The sequence below is a fragment of the Ascidia mentula genome, chromosome 5, assembly GCF_947561715.1.
Source record: "Ascidia mentula chromosome 5, kaAscMent1.1, whole genome shotgun sequence".
Lineage (NCBI taxonomy): Eukaryota > Metazoa > Chordata > Ascidiacea > Phlebobranchia > Ascidiidae > Ascidia > Ascidia mentula.
Window position 1 is genome coordinate 16,218,607 of NC_138570.1, and position 15,853 is coordinate 16,234,459.

At 38.4% G+C, this 15,853-nt stretch overlaps 1 protein-coding gene across 2 annotated transcripts; it reads right to left on the reverse strand.

Annotated features, from left to right (window-relative positions):
- Positions 1–60: 60 nt before the first annotated feature.
- Positions 61–13,711, reverse strand: LOC145902282 (endothelin-converting enzyme-like 1). Of its 2 annotated transcripts, none has more exons than XM_082990196.1 (18): positions 12,422–13,711; positions 11,796–11,980; positions 11,059–11,295; positions 10,594–10,647; positions 10,256–10,393; positions 9,908–9,988; positions 7,855–7,985; positions 7,325–7,436; positions 6,759–6,869; positions 5,862–5,960; positions 5,197–5,274; positions 4,538–4,641; positions 3,838–3,948; positions 2,703–2,770; positions 2,422–2,498; positions 2,218–2,283; positions 1,889–2,064; positions 61–1,145 (listed from the first exon to the last, which is right to left on the reverse strand). In XM_082990196.1, the coding sequence occupies exons 1-18, from the start codon at positions 13,641–13,643 to the stop codon at positions 1,046–1,048; spliced, it is 3,150 nt and encodes a 1,049-aa protein (XP_082846322.1). In that variant the 5' UTR covers positions 13,644–13,711; the 3' UTR covers positions 61–1,045. The 2 variants fall into 2 exon arrangements, with proteins under 2 accessions (XP_082846322.1, XP_082846321.1); XM_082990195.1 differs by having other exon boundaries at positions 5,182–5,274.
- Positions 13,712–15,853: the final 2,142 nt, after the last annotated feature.

Genomic DNA, 15,853 nt, shown 5'->3' on the forward strand with positions numbered 1-15,853 from the left:
GATAGACGGTCGTTTGTTGCTTGTTTAGACTTTATACACTATCCAGCAAGCGATGTCGTGAATTTTATTTACAAAAATACAACACACGGACAATTGCGCGAGCAAAATACGCAGGTCATCTCTGTCACCAGAAACTCGCCTGTTACGATGTGTTGAAATGAAAACAGTGGCAAAGCCTATTGCATGAATATTTCCAGGCATAATTGCTTCAAATGGTTCTGATACAAGTGCAGTTTGTCATGGGGTAACAACTTTGTCCAAATTGCAGCTACCATTTCGAATCTAAACTATAGGTAATTTGACTTATTATGTTATCAGAATATGACGTGTACTTTGAAAAGGGAAACTTGCTTGGTCATCATAAAAGTACTTGGTATCAAAACTAGAAGCAAAATTTCCTGTTTGTCTACGAGATTTTAGTAACTCATTCAACACAACTGACGTGTACGTAGCGAAGTGATTTCCGGCGAATTCATTTTAAATAAAACAGTGAAAAATTCAAAATATAAAACAAAAATCAAATTTGTCAGAAGTCAATGACAGGCTACGTCTTCATCGTAACTCACATTTTGACAAGGTTTGCATTTTGCTACAAGTGTAAGTTACATAGTCCAGAGCAGTGGTTCCCAACCTGGGAATTTTGGATCCCCAAGGGGTCCGTCTGGTGATTTAGTCCGTGATTAAATGAAACATCTTTCAAAATCTATGCATATTTTGTGTTCATTCTGTTTTCCTGTTGTACTTTTTTCGTGCGTTTCATTTCAACATTTTGGTTTTCAATCTTTTTGTATATTACGTCACATCCATCAGTTTATTTAAACTTTAAGAAATAAAATACTTGATTTGTTACAAGAGCTTCAGACTATTTATGTGTAGGTCGTGAAGATTTTTTTTACAAGAATTTATAAAGTGCGTCTGTGACTATGAAATGGTTGGGAACTACTGTAGAAGAGAGTTAGTAATGTAAGAAGTAGGCTACACGAGTGGTGAGTAGTAGTTGTTCATAGGTGCAAAGGAACTTGTTTGATATTTGCAGACCGAGAAATCACCACACAACACACTGATCTCTGGGTTTCATCGCGCTTCCTTCTTCGCACCTGAAGGCGTTGGCGAACTCGTTGAAGTTTGAAACGCTCCCGATTACTCTGAAGCAAATCATATAAAAAATTTAGTGGTGACTGGATTGTAGAAAAAAAATATTTCAAAATTCTTAATTTTGTTTTTCACAGAAGAACTTTAATGCAATAAATATGTAAAAAGAGGTATGGGCACAGATAAAACCATTAGGGTTTTCGAGTCAGGTGCCCAATATGTTTAAGGTGATTTCCTCACGGAAAATCACCGTCCGCCGTTGAGTTATAGGAGTGTTATTATTTTTTATTTTCCCCATCCACATCAAACCAGGACCATTGTTTTTAGAGAAACGGATTGTTTGTGGCACGCTTGTCGCCCGTTGTGATTTCTTCTCCAAGGCACTTAAGGTGATTTACGAACGGAGCTGTAGTAAGTTACATCGTTTTTTTTGTGTCCTCATACAAAACTACTGGCAAGTGACGCAACAAATATTTTGACACAATTTGTAAACCAGCACACCGCGACCCCTGGCTCATAACATATCTCCCAGTATACTATAGTATGCCGTTGGTTTCCATGAAAAAACATTTAATCGTTGCCACAGTAATTTCATGTTATTTTTCTTCTTTTTTTTTCAAATGACACACTTTGGCCAATTTACAAAGCACTTCGCGTTTGCAAAGTAATTTTTCACTTGGAAATCACTTTATTTGCAAGTTAATTTTTGTATGCAATTATCTCTGTAAATTGTACGTTAAAGTAAATTGTTTTTTCGGTTGGCACTTATATAGGCGACCAGAGCGACCACATGTACCTGTATCTTTCTGGTGCGTGGATGCCTTCGATGAGTTGAATTTGTTGTGATTTTAACGTACGCTTCATGCACCAACTCTGAGCAAAACTGACGAAAAACAATTTATCGCTACTCAGTTCCATTCCGGGCAACGCGCGTCGTGTACGGTTGTCTTCGGCAATCCGTAGTTTGTAGGCCTGCAACAGCAATACATTCTTTCGGGTATGAATTCATACGCATTAGAGTCGTTCGCTAACATTTAAAGGGGAAACAAAAACATTACCGGTGAAACAGTAAAAGGTTTCTCAAATTTGGACAAATTAAATTATCTTAGGTGCATTCCGACCTACCTTAAAAGCGATCCGCAGACCACCCATATCGGCAACGTTTTCTGCTTCCGTGTGATATCCGTTTACCTTTGAACATAGAAACAGAAACATTTCAAATCTCAAAAGAATAATAACATGGATATAACACTTTTACATGGACTTGTCTTCTTTGCTTTCGTTAACGTTTTAGTTCAGTTATAACTTCATTTCTACAAAGTAACTTACATTCATTTTCAGTTCTTTTACTTCATAGTTGCTGTAGGTCCTTCTGACGCATGAGTATATGTTTTGATCCCTTGCCACTGCAAAATAATTAGTTTTTAATCAAACTCTGTATATTGGTTTCCAGTTTCCATCAACAAGCAGTTTGCTATTTATTGGCACAGGCTGATGATGACCTTGACTATTGTTGAAGACAATCAAACACAATTTAAACTACAAGGCCTCTATGACGCATACAATGAATAAAGACTTGGTTTGCATCAAAATAAACAAAAACAACTTACGCCAATCCTCGAAACCATGCAGTAATTCGTGGGCGATGGTGGAGCCGATTGAACCAAAGTTAACCTCCCTGTACACAAGTTATAGGTTAAGGACTTGACTACGGATTAGTAATGTCTCGTGCAGGATCCGGGTACCCGAACCCGGCCGGATATTGACCAATTTTCAACATCCAGACCCGGCCGGATAATACTCCTAATTTTACCGGATAGTTGGGAAAGCATTTTTGTCCTAAAAACGGACAAACATTTCGCAAATTACTTTTTTGGGACGCAGTCTGTGATACTCCCCGACTTACGATTTTTCTGTTATTTGTTATTAAGGTTTTTCGTGACGTGTTATACCATATTAATAAATGCCCACGTTTATTTGTTCCACTCATGATAAACTAACCTTAACATAGCATTCTGTTTGGCAATCACACATTTTTGCCATACCGATAAAATACACGAATCGGTGTTAACAAACTGCCGGATCCAAATTATCCGGCCGGATTTGATTGATAACTATCCGGATCCGGCCGGGCCGGATAATTTGGAACTGGGAACATCACTACAAAGGATGCAACTTCTGGCAAGCTGAAAAATCTTGTTTTACTATTGGTTTGTCTAACAAATTTATTAGGTGTATAACCCTGTTCCGAAATGTGTATGATATCCTGTTTCGTTACGTTATGTTCCGTAGTATCCAAAGCATTTTTAATAAAATACAGTATATTGCGTGTGTATTGTATTTTCAAAAAAGATTTTAATTTTGATGGTCAATGAAAACTAACGTGACATGTCATATGTAGCATTACAGACCCATTGGTCCACACGCAAATCCTTCAGTATTTTTACACCGGCACTAAATGGATTTCTTTCAGTTTAGATTTTCAAAATCGCCGGGTCATCAGAGTTGGTTTAAACTTTTCATAGAAAAGGGTGAAAAAACACCGCTTTAAATTGTCTCAACAATTAACCACAGCCATTTAGAGCTGCAGAGAGTACTGATTATGGTACTGGACTACCTTCTTCACTAGCATACATAGCGCAGTTATTCTGTGCAGATGTGCAAATTACTAATCGCGAGGTTATCACCAAAAAGTGCGCTCGTCGTGTTTTTTCAGTTATAATAGCTTCTGTATTGTGTACTTACTCTGGCGCCTGCCTGTCAAACATGGGTGGTTGTAGAAGACCAGCTGGCAAAATCATCTGGTTGGTCGATCGGACGTAGAAAGCACCAGTTGAGTAAAACGGGAGATTCCACCTAAAAAAGGATTCTGTGTAATGGAATTTCTCCCCCGATATTACTCGAAAACAATTAAACCAATTAAGTTGGAAGTGCATGGTCCCTTTCAGAAATAAATTGCGACATGGAATTATATTTGTTTTGTTCCAAAGTAATTTGTAGGTATATCACAAAATTATCAGTGCGGAGTTCTCCATGTACAGTACACATTGAATAAACGAAAAAGGGTTGGATTTATTTGTTGAACTTTCCAGTATATCGTGTCGAAAACCATAAGTAAATAAATTCCTACCACCGCTAAACAATTATTTGCTTTTTGTCATCTGGGAAGATACACTATCTAAAAAAAATAATTTATTTACATTTTTATAGTTTTCGACACGATGTACTGGAAAGTTCAATAAATAAATCAAACCTTTTTCAGAGTTTAACATAATTTAAAAAGTTTGTGTCGGTTTATTTTTGCTACGACTAAATCATTACTGTTTATCTTTTCTAAAGTAAACAACACGGAAACATGTTGGCAATTTAACCTAACTGTTTAACCCAGGACACGCTTCATATCCAACAGCGTAATCTTGCAATGGAATTCTTAAATAAAGCTTACTCCATTTGATCAACAGATCCAATGAGCTTGTTGGCTGCTTGTCGAATTTTCGATTTGACGCTGTCTATGTAATTGTTGAAGTAAGTGTTCTCGTAGACGTCAAACTGTGAAAACACAAAATAATTAGAACTCTAGAACCGAAAACGATTTCACCCAGTCCAAACACCCCACTGCAGTTAGTTTAAACATACAATCAATGTATATAGATGCCCTGCATTCATGCCATGCAGGTATAATGTCGGTTGTAAATCTTCTTCGAAGCATCAACTTAAACGCCTAGCAATTATATAGGGCTAACAATTACTAAGCCATCTTCAAAACGATTTGCTCCTGGTCAGAAGTAGTTCAAAATGTCACAAGGTACCTAAATATTCATTAAAATAAATATAATCTTCAAAACAAACAGTGACTACATGTGCTTTACTGTGTTTTTTTTTAAGATTTAAAAAACCGTGAGTCATGTTTTCGAGTAAAATCTTACAATAACTTTCTTTTTGTTTGACTGAAAATTTAAAATTTATTTTTACAAATATTACACAGGTCAAATTTACTTAACCTATAGGAAGCACTTTGGACAATAAAACGTGTATTTATTGAACGTTAATGAACGTTTCAATAAGTTGAAATGAAGGTGGAATACGTACGGCATCTTCGCTGACCTGGTACTTTCGATCGACTATGGAAGTATCAAGCAACATCCGTTCATCGTAACCAATCTTCACATCAATTGTCGTCAACTTAACAACAGGAAAAGGCAAGTGTTTAAAATCGCAAACCTTGCTGCACATAAAACGTAAATTAAATAACATTTAATCGTATTTGAGCAAGTACAGAAACTGACGATGCCTTCGCACGACGAATTTTATGGGTCGTACATAGTTCACCAATGTCACACGAAATTCAAAATATAACTTTTCTGTTTCGCAAAATTTCCCTTTTCTGGTAGGTATGCATGGGTCATTATATATGCAAGTGGAGTTTTTCAGTCGTTTCATTCAAATATCTAAAAACTGAATGACTGTCAAACATTGAGGTTGCGGGAAATTTTAATCAATTAAAAGAGGTCCCTAGCGAAAAAGTCTGGAAATCCCTGCTTTATAGTAATTGGTTCCGAAGAGAAATTGTTTATTTTAGCGTCGATGTGATCCAAATTTAAACGTCTAAATTTACATAGGCTGTATAGTTGCCCCGTGACATGTAATGTGGCTTTCCAAATTCCCCCTTTTATAACAAAGTCAGTTAATTCTAGAGAAGAGCTCATCAGACAGTTTCCCACTCCATACATAGGAGTATTGTAATAAGAGAAGATAAAATCGCAAATAACCTTTGCGATCATTTCGTTTCTGGTAGTTACGTCTGTCCAAGGAAGACTCTTCAGGTTTTGGATAAACGCCCTCTTCACGTAGTTGGTTATTCCAGTGACCTGTGGTAAAAACAGTAGAAACGATATTAAAACTTCTCACACGCTATTTGTGTGGTCCACGGTTACGTGACATTGCATTGCTACAAAATGTGTTTTTTAATTAATCCAGCCTGGCATGTTTTTCCCACAGCCACGGCGATAGTAACTGGAGTGCATATTTGTTCTCCGTTGGGAATTATGTTGTTTATTCCGCTGCTGTCCCATGGCATTCTTTGCCACAAAAACAACTTATTGTATTTTCGGGTCCCACCAACTTTATTTGCAGTTTAACTCGTTCCTAACTAAACTCTTATCGGATTGATTGAATTTACATGATAAAATAAACCATCGTGTTTTCGTATACTGTAGGTGAGATTTCTTAAATAAGTGGATCAATTTACTAAATTTAAGTTTCTTCTGACTATTCGGGACACACCAGCCGTTGAATTCTTACCGACACCGTCCCGCGGCTTACTTTCAGTACTGCTCGTTCCTCACGATTCTGCTACAGTGGCTGAATTCAAATAAATAGGATTCTGCCCTGACAAACCACTTTACCACTTTATCGGTACTTTTATTATTTTTGATTTTTATTTCCAGTTAAGCAGAATGTGAAGATTTTCGCAAGGTTAAAAGGTTAAAAACCAGTGATCTAATTGTGTAACCAACACCAGAACGCGAGATCGGATATATGTTCGGTCAAAAATATCAGAAAGAATAAAAATTCCGTTTAAATCCAAATATTGTTTGACTAGGGCGCATTAGTATGCGATTTCATGAAATTTCTGCGATTGCACTTTCGCCAGTATTTTTCATTACCTGCTCTTTGTCGCTAGGTGTAAATGCTTCCCGTACATACATTAAACCGAGGGCATCCGGGAATTGTTGCTTGACGTAACGAAGACATTCCTCCTTCCGAGGTACCGTCACCTGTCCGAGCATAAGTTTAAGATCGTTTTTTACAGAGCGTCGCATACATATATGGTATAGGTTTGCATAATTTTGACAGAATCATTCGAAAGTCTTCGATAAGGCATTGTCTTATTACCAGCGACATCAATATACCGAAATTTGACTATTGCAATAAACTAGTAAACTAACCCGCAGCATCTTGTTTCAAACAATTTAGCGCATAGATATGACAAACTTAGTTTGGATAACGCATCGGTCCAACTGGATAAAAGGCAAATAATCGAATCAATAATATATTTTCAATGACGGCGCAGACTGAATGGCAAAAATGGTTGAACCAAAGCATCATTTATTTCATTATGCTGCAGTATATACCCCTATACTGAAGTTTAAGTGTCCAATATAAAGTTTTAAAAACCTCTTATGAGCGCTTATGTCAAGAGAAAAAGGTTTTCTTATTCAACTCAGTAAACCTTTTCTCCGGTGAGGGCGTATGTAAAATCGGCCACAATGTTCCGGAATGGAATTGAGAGTCGCGATGACCAGGAGAAGACGAATCTCCACATCATGTAGTTGTGAATAACTCTGTTGGTCAAAACACATGTATGAAAGACTTCTTTCAAATTAGGCCCTCGATTACACATTGTTTTGGTACCAGTGACACCTATTTGTTAAGATTTAATTGCGTGAAACGAATTGCTTCGGATTGATGTCGGTCGGTTTGTTACACATTCTAGTGATATAGCTGACATCAATCCGAAGCATTTTGTTTCACACAATTAAATTCATGTACTTTTTTCAAAATGGATATTTAATCATATTTGATCATAAAATTATTGTGGATTGCCTTTAGTTTGTTACAATAATGTTTTATGCAGTTGTGGCACCAAACACGTGCTATTCTGGGAGTTTATGCGTCTTAATATTTTGCGTATGTCGTTTCGGAACATTAAAATCAGTCAAAAGTTTCTGACATTATTTGATTTTATGTCAGTGCAAATACCTTGGCGGGGTTTTCATTAATAAACCGGAAAGATTCCTGAAGTATTCCCGAGTTCCATGTATTAATATTCGCGTGCTTTGCTGTAGTGGAATCATGGATACAATTCGGCGGAACAAACGAAACCACTGAATCTGTAAGGAAAAACTTTAATAAAAAAAAGTAGTACGCATGTAACCCACAATTTGTAACAAAACTATCTTTTGCCAAAGATGCAGAAAAATAAAACTACTGAATTTTGACGTGAAAACAGCATATTTAATATTGTGTTAAAATCAAACTTCTTAATAAAAAGTGGCGATATATATATAGGCCTACTCTATATGTAGATCACAGGTGAAGCAATTATCTGTGACAAGTAGGTTTGCTCAAATACAAAAAAATCGCAAAAATGCAGTAAAGATTTATAAAATTTAATGTGTTTCTCATGTGTTTAATGTTGGATAGATCAAATAATTTCTATATCGATTGATAGAGTTTTTTTTTAATTGCTGTATTTTTGCTCAAGGTTGACGCTTAACAGGAAACTTCAGCAGTTGTGCTTCCATTATGAGGTCAATAATTAGTTCTGTGTGTCACAAAAGCGACGCCATCCTCGCATAATGCCCATCGATTTCGCCCCACACCAATCCAGGATCATTTAAAATCGCGCTACCTCCACTATGACGTAACAGAGCAGTGTGTGTTGCTTCATAGAACGGAACTGCATCGAGATTGGATTAATTTCCTTCTGATTGAGTTTGGCAGCAATTAGAAGGGAAATCCCCCGCGAGGGTCGGCTCAATTGATGGGAGGTCACGTGACTTTGACGATTATTGCGTTTCTGAATATTGTCGACCCACGCCCCAAAAAATGAGCAATTAAAACGTAACTAAGTGCTACGATATTCAAAAAAGACAGTGAATGTATGAATTTTTTTCAACATTGCAATAAATTTCCTTCGTCGCCAAACTTTGAATCAAAACTCCCTGAAAACTTCTCGCGTCAAAGCGGAAGGAAACCGACCCCTTCCCGACGTGCCGAAAGTTCAAGGAAATGTTAAACTTTCCTGCGCTGATCATGTTTCCAGGAGTTTTACGTCTCGACAGATTGACGTGCGTACGCGGGGGAGATGATTTAAGGGAATGTGACTCGATGAAGCGTGTTCGCGTTGCTCTTTGTTCGTCGTGTACTTGCCGCGATCGTCCTCATCCATTATTAATCACAATATCGTCACATCAAGTTTTGTGATTTGACGTAGCGAACCGCGTTTTTTGTATTTAATAGTTCTAAAAGAAACAGTCGCGATGTCATAACTCTCGTTCGCAACAGCTTTCTGCACCCCCATGCCATGCTTTACCTTCTGAACAAAGAATATTTTTGCCAAATATGTGGATATAACTCACAGCTGCCATAGCACTAGGGTACTTGGTGTGTTTTTTGTCGAAAACTACAACACCGGGCAACCAGTGCAATATTAACACCCGAACAGTGCAAGTGCGGAAACGTATCATCCCATTTCCGCTGCAAAAATGTATATTATGCTTTTAGTAAAAAATCGCATCCAAGTACGATGAAAAATAGTCATGTTGCAAAGATTGTGTCATGGAGTACTTTTGAAGTAAAGGCCAAACCTACTCCCAAGTGGTTTCCATTTATATATAAATAAATTCAACAGGATGGCTCTCAAATTCTGCAACTATTGCAAAAGAGCATATCGATATTGCAAAAGACTATTACAGAAGCAAAACACTTTTTACACGAACAAGCGTGAGTTCTTCATGAAAGTTAATTAGATGACAAAAGAAAACCAGGTTTCCAATTAACTCAATTTAAGTTTAAAAATAAGGTGGAAACACAATATGTCTTAAGGTTATAAAACCCCACAGTATCCGATACGCACGGGACGGATGTCGAATCCGTGTTGTAAACAAATGAATATAAATTCCAGGCATCAAGTATATATGTATCGAATATAAGCAGTTCTACACGAGTGTTCCGTACGCATGGCAAGGAATATAGGAGCCCAGGGATCGATTATTTGCTTTCATAAATCAATATTGCCATCTCAATTTACCTTCGGACATAATCCAGCCAGCTCACTGATGGATATTGTTTCAAAGTTTTGTACGGATATCTGGTCAAACGGGATCTGGATCTAGAAGAAAAACTACGTTAAAAAATCTCACGATTTATTAAAAGAATTTTCGATATTCTGGCATTTGCGATTGAATGTGTAAGACTCTATATACTCGTGTTCATGTAAGATGGTAAAAGTGTTCAAATCTACTAGAGTTCGATTCATAAGAAACACTTTAACATTCCGTGCACAAATCAATTCTTCTTCGAAAATTTTCCCCATTTTCAAGCGTAAAGACAGTGTTTGAAAACAAGCTGTTGCAGTTATTATTTTGACCAATCTTACCTCAGCCAACTTCTGTTCGAAGGAGTAAATGTCGTTCACAACACTGTCGATACTGTCGATATCAACCACTTTCAGCTGTTCAAGGAGCTTCCTCGCTACTTTCTTGAACAAGCTCTCCAGCTGTTCTGGATTCTGTTCCTACACAGAAACTTGGGGCGTTAATTTAAATTAGGTTTCCATCGTAACGTGCTCACAAACGCACCGAAGTGCGTTAAGGTTTTGGGATGAAAGCACTAAAATTCTTGCTAAAAGTGATTCCAAGGTCTGGCCTAGATCGCTTCTAAATCATCCTGATTACAAAGACACCGAAAAACGTGATTGAAAAGCTCCGAACTTACCCTTGATAAGTACAAACTTCTGTCGGGCAGAGTTAAAACACCATTTTGTCCGACCTGGAATGTAAAAAAACAACTGTTAGTCCCAATCTGCTCGATAAAATGTTGTCGGTCAATTTAGCTTTCTCATTTAGATTGAATAAATTAGCAAAAACTCACATCAATTCCAGTGCTATTAAAAATATGCTCGTGTTTTCAAAACACGTTGGTCTTTGCGTAATGACACATTCTGTTTACTTGTGTGGGCAATATATTTGTTCTGATGCAAATGACGAGTTTGTTTTCACAATCGTAAAGGGATCCAAACTCGTCAAATCATAACAAGAATATAAATTCCGAGGCCGGTGAGCTTTAAACTCGCAACCCTGGGCATTCATGTGTGATATAAATACTTACACACATACATAATGCATCTGGCCAGTCTAAAGGTAGCTCCTATACACGACACTATATGTCCCTATCACCTACCAGCAGTATGTATTTTGATGTATTTGTTGGGTCGATTTCGACGTCAATGCCAAACAGGACGCTTGTACTTAAGACCCCCTGGTTCTGGTAAAGTTGCTCGTCCAAATCCCAAGTCGATTCGTCCCAAGTTCCAAATGCATCCCATCCGCCCATGTCGGCAATTTTATCCATTAAAGGCCGGGATTCAAGATTTTCGATGGATATTTCGTCGATGCATGATTTGTAAAACCGCTTAGCCTGAGTTTCCAAAAATATCTATGTTTATCGTTGATAAAAAGCGGTATGTACTGTTTTGAAAAAAGCTGCGTTGAATTTTTTACAAAAAAACGAAAATATTTTCAACCGCTTCAAAGATTCAAAATCTCAATCACTTTTCCAAAGAAGGCAATTTACAGAAAAGTTCATCATAGTCGTTTTAAACATTTCGTATTGTTTAACAAGACCTAAAACTTCTGTATATATTTGAACAGCATAATGTGCTTCTGATGTTGGCTAGAAATTTTTCGTCGTTTATCAAAAAGTAAGTTTAACATCAAGCTATGAATCACAGTTGCTGAGAATAATAAAATGGAATGCTATGATGAAGTCTCGCCGCATGGCAGACGAAACGTCGTAAAAATACAGTACGTTTATGCCAGAAGATCAGTACATTTTTAATTGGAATGCTATCGTTTATTGTTATCAACAAAAAGTTCGTGCTCGTCGTGCGTCAGCGAGAGTCGAACCAGTAACCTCACCTTCTCCTCCGCCACGGTGATGTTCCGTTCCATCATAACCGTTCTATTGACGGGTGGTCTGAGCAGTAGTTCGTAAATAAGACGATCGTTTCGCTCAGCGATCTCACTACTTATTCCGTTTTGGTCCGAATTCAGTCGAATGTAGTTGTTCTTTAACCAACCACCACAAGAATACGAGTAGAAGTCTTCACATTTAAAGGAACAATGAGTTTTTACCATACCGGAATTCGTGTCCAGGTCAGGTTTTATGTGATAGGGGTCAAGTTCGTTTGATTTATCGTCTTAAAGCTTAGAGATATATCACTTCGCATTAAGTAGTATATAAAAACTTTCAACATAATTGAAACAGGGGTTACGCAATGATTATACACAGGGTCGTGTAAAATGTTGTTCAATGTCTTACATACGAAAGAAAAATGTAATTTAGACAACAGGATCAGCCTATTCTTGCTAGGTGGTGCCAACGAATCTGTCTTATTTTTATTCTTTTATAGCACAGAAACTGACGATGCCATGATGGCGAAATTAATATTTCCGTGATATTCTAAAATAAAAGATCTCTCTAACTCTGATCGTCAATCATTCCTTGTGAGTAATTTTGGATATTTTACATGTAATAGGTTTACCTTCACAAGGGTCCTTTCTTCTGTTTATTTTCGACAGAATGGCTCCAGCGGTTCGGATGCAATCCTTCCTGAGACACAACTTCTTCCTCGGTTCTTTGAAGACTGGCATGTTTGTCACTTTAGTGATCTTGGGAATGTGAATGGTTTGAGGCGGCGGGGTTTGCGATGCCATTTCCTTTTTCCATTCCTTGTTTCTGTCGCTTCCAATCTCGGTCATCTTATCCCTGGTGGCAAAGTGTGCTAACAAGACGATAGTGATGATGAGTAGCACACCAAGGAAGCAGATCACCACGCACAAGACTTTTGGACGATGTAAAGGGCTCAGTTCCTTGCCTGGTTCCTCGGAGACTTGCCCACCTTTCGTTTTGCTGTCATCCCGGTTTTGCATCCTCATGCCCTTGGAAGGCTGGTTTTCTATTTCACGGCGTTCATCTTTTCGGGAATCCGTCTTCTTTTTCACTTCGCCTGACGCAAAAGTCACCCTCGGCTTTCCGTTGCTTTTACCATTCCATCCACCCTGTTCCTCGCTGCGGTCCAGAGCGGTTCCGTGAGCCCGCGTTGGCACCGGACGCGGGTGCTGGTAAGGTAAGGTAGCGTCTTCGGGAAGGCTGTTGAACTCTGAAAATTGCGATTGGCTGCCTGCGTATGCGGGGGGCGGGGTCGGCGATATTGCCTGTGAATGGTTGAAATTGAATTGAGACGGAGGCGGAGTCGCTGTTTGGGGCTTGTGTCCACGTGACATTGAACTTGCTGAGCTTGTTTTGACGATCCTGCGATTGTCTGTTTTCGGGTAATTCACTCCTAGGTTGTCGTTGACTGGGGGTTGGGGAGAAATTGGCCCTCTGCTTGAGGGCGCCCTTCTTTTCAACGAACCGCCTCCGCCACCGTCGGGAATATTCCTGGCGTCAATTCTGATCACGGTCGACTTTCGTGATTGCTGATAATTGTTCGCCATCGGGTGCATCTCCGGCGGTAGCTCTATGACGTCATCGTCGTAACTGTGTGGCGCGCCTGTTCGCTGTAGCGATCTATTGGCATAGGGCGATGATGCCAGGCTTCCGTCTCGCTGTTGTATAAACTGGTCAGCCGACGGTGTTGCTAACGGTTCTATATTCGGGGCTTTTCTGCTAGAGAATGACGTCATAGTGGGAGGCGACGTTGTACTGGTTACGTCACCTTTAAAGCTTCTCATTACGTTGCCGGGATGTTGCCTGCTTCCCATGATCACTCAGAAAGGTTTGACACTATTGTTAAACCGGTAATGTGACGTAACAATAAAAACAGAACGAATTGTTCTACAAAATCAAGCAGGTTTTAATATTTAGTCTTGATTACATTACTTTGAAATTTATTTACAACAAATTATAATGCAACAAATTAAGTAATTTTTTTATTTGGAATGATGGAGTAAAGGTTAAATAACAGGAAACATTAGAAATAAAAAGCGTCTGGCTGCAGATAACACTAGCAAGTTTATCGAGGCAGGCATTGTTTCTGTCAAATCAAGTTCTCAATCTTCCAACCTTTTATCGCTGAATTTATCAAAACCGATCACTTGCAATACCTGTTAATACTCTAAACAACAACAAATGCGCCAGAATCATCTCAAAAAATCTATTATTGTAACAATAAAGTGGCGTGCTTTCCTTTGTCGCCTATGCGGGATGAGGTCTGTGAGGTCACACAGGTTGCATTGTTGTCAGACAAAGGCCTTTAATTAAGGGCAAGATAAAGTTGTTTATGAGTCTTGTCCGCCTGGATCGATGCAAGCGTCTCCACGGAGACGTGAAATTAATTAAAATTCATGGTTCCAGTTAGAGGTTGCCATGACCGGTGTCTGTCCGCTCAACTTTACACACCTGACACACAATACGCCAGTTCTATTGAGGCGCCCAAGTAAAATAAAACAGAATTTCGTAAACTACAGTTGCGTGGGTGCGTGCCCTTAGCCGTTAAAGTTTTTTGGTGTTTAAATATTCATATGCAGGTAGTCATGTCAAACCTATTTGAACATTTGTAACAACATTAATTCGATAATTCAAATAAACTGCAATTGAAAGCAGACAAACATCAGTTACTTGCTTTGAAACAATGCAACTTTGATCTTGCGTTTGGACGTTCTTTAAATTTATAAAATTCGTCCTAAATGAGATGGCTATTAATTGACATCAATGTACGACCAAATTACAATTGGTTGTCATGGTTTATATGCAAACCTTCAAACTACGACCTTACAAGACAGACGTATTTTATACAAAAGCTGTTAAACTTTCAAATACTTTTTCTTACAACTTTCTTGTTAAGTTCAGAAAAGCAAAAATTTTGTAAAGTTCAACAACAAGGCCTTCAGTGTTACAATTTTGTAAACGTCATATTTGGCAACGTCAAAACATCAGTATGTGGGGGTGGGGAATTATGGAATGTTAATCACTCTCTCCGAAAAAAATTTTCGCATTTCAGTACCTGTCTGGTTTGATTCAACGTATTTGCATTGACAAGAAAATACCGGATTTTTACAAGTCAATAAAATCCAGTTTTATAAATTACCCAACGCAACAAATTCGATAATTGGTTATATATCAAAGCTTGTATATTTCCGAAGACATATTGTTTGACAGTACAACTGAACTAATATTTAACTCAAAGCGTCTACAGACATTTTTGGCAAGACTGTCAAACCTAGAACAAGACCCACTGACAAAATGAAAAAAAAATACTGCTCCTACAGTAACATACATGTTGCATAACAGCCAAAACGTTGACAAACGTCAATAAAATAAAGTTTGCCAGAAGGGCAGTATTCAGCAATAAATATGCCTGGCAGCATCAGCAACAATTTATACAACCAAACTTCGAATTTATTTTTTGAACAAACCTAATACTTCTTTATCTAAGCGCGTTTCTGTAACTTTACTTTTTGGAGCGCAACAAGTACTTTAATTGCCAAGCTCCATCTTCGTTAAATCATCTCCCATGTACTCGTAACTTTGCTTTTCCATTAGCGGTTTAAAGTCCGATGAATCACAGCCAACAATCGCATTTGCGTGCTTGTCGCAAAAACATCTACAAGCGTGCTTTCCCGCCGAAATAAAAATCACCCCGCGAAACGGTCGGAAATAAACCCAAAATATTGACCCGGGCTAACAAGATTTTTGCCTCCAAGCCCGAACGCACCTAATCCCGTTAGCATAAAGTGCGCGAACCCAGCGCGAGTCTGAATTTCGTCCAATGCGATCCTTCGCGTATCCTGCTCGCCGCTAAATGCTTGCTAATCAATAGTAATAAGTTTAACTCCCTCCAGGGAACTTCATGAAGTCGAGGCGCCGGCGCAAAAATTGATTCCCGCCCTTTAGAGCTAAAACTGCCTGCGGACGAGACGAGAAATTTAAACCCAGAACTCGCTATACCGCGTATGTGAGCTCTCTTTGTGCC

Excerpts from the sequence above, each read along its gene's own strand:
- LOC145902282 (XM_082990195.1), bottom strand. The coding sequence starts at position 13,643 with ATGGGAAGCAGGCAACATCCCGGCAACGTAATGAGAAGCTTTAAAGGT. Across the intron at positions 10,394-10,593 it reads GAAGTTTGTACTTATCAAGG|GAACAGAATCCAGAACAGCT; the intron begins GTAAGTTCGGAG and ends GTTTCTGTGTAG. Across the intron at positions 7,437-7,854 it reads TTAATGAAAACCCCGCCAAG|AGTTATTCACAACTACATGA; the intron begins GTATTTGCACTG and ends TTTGACCAACAG.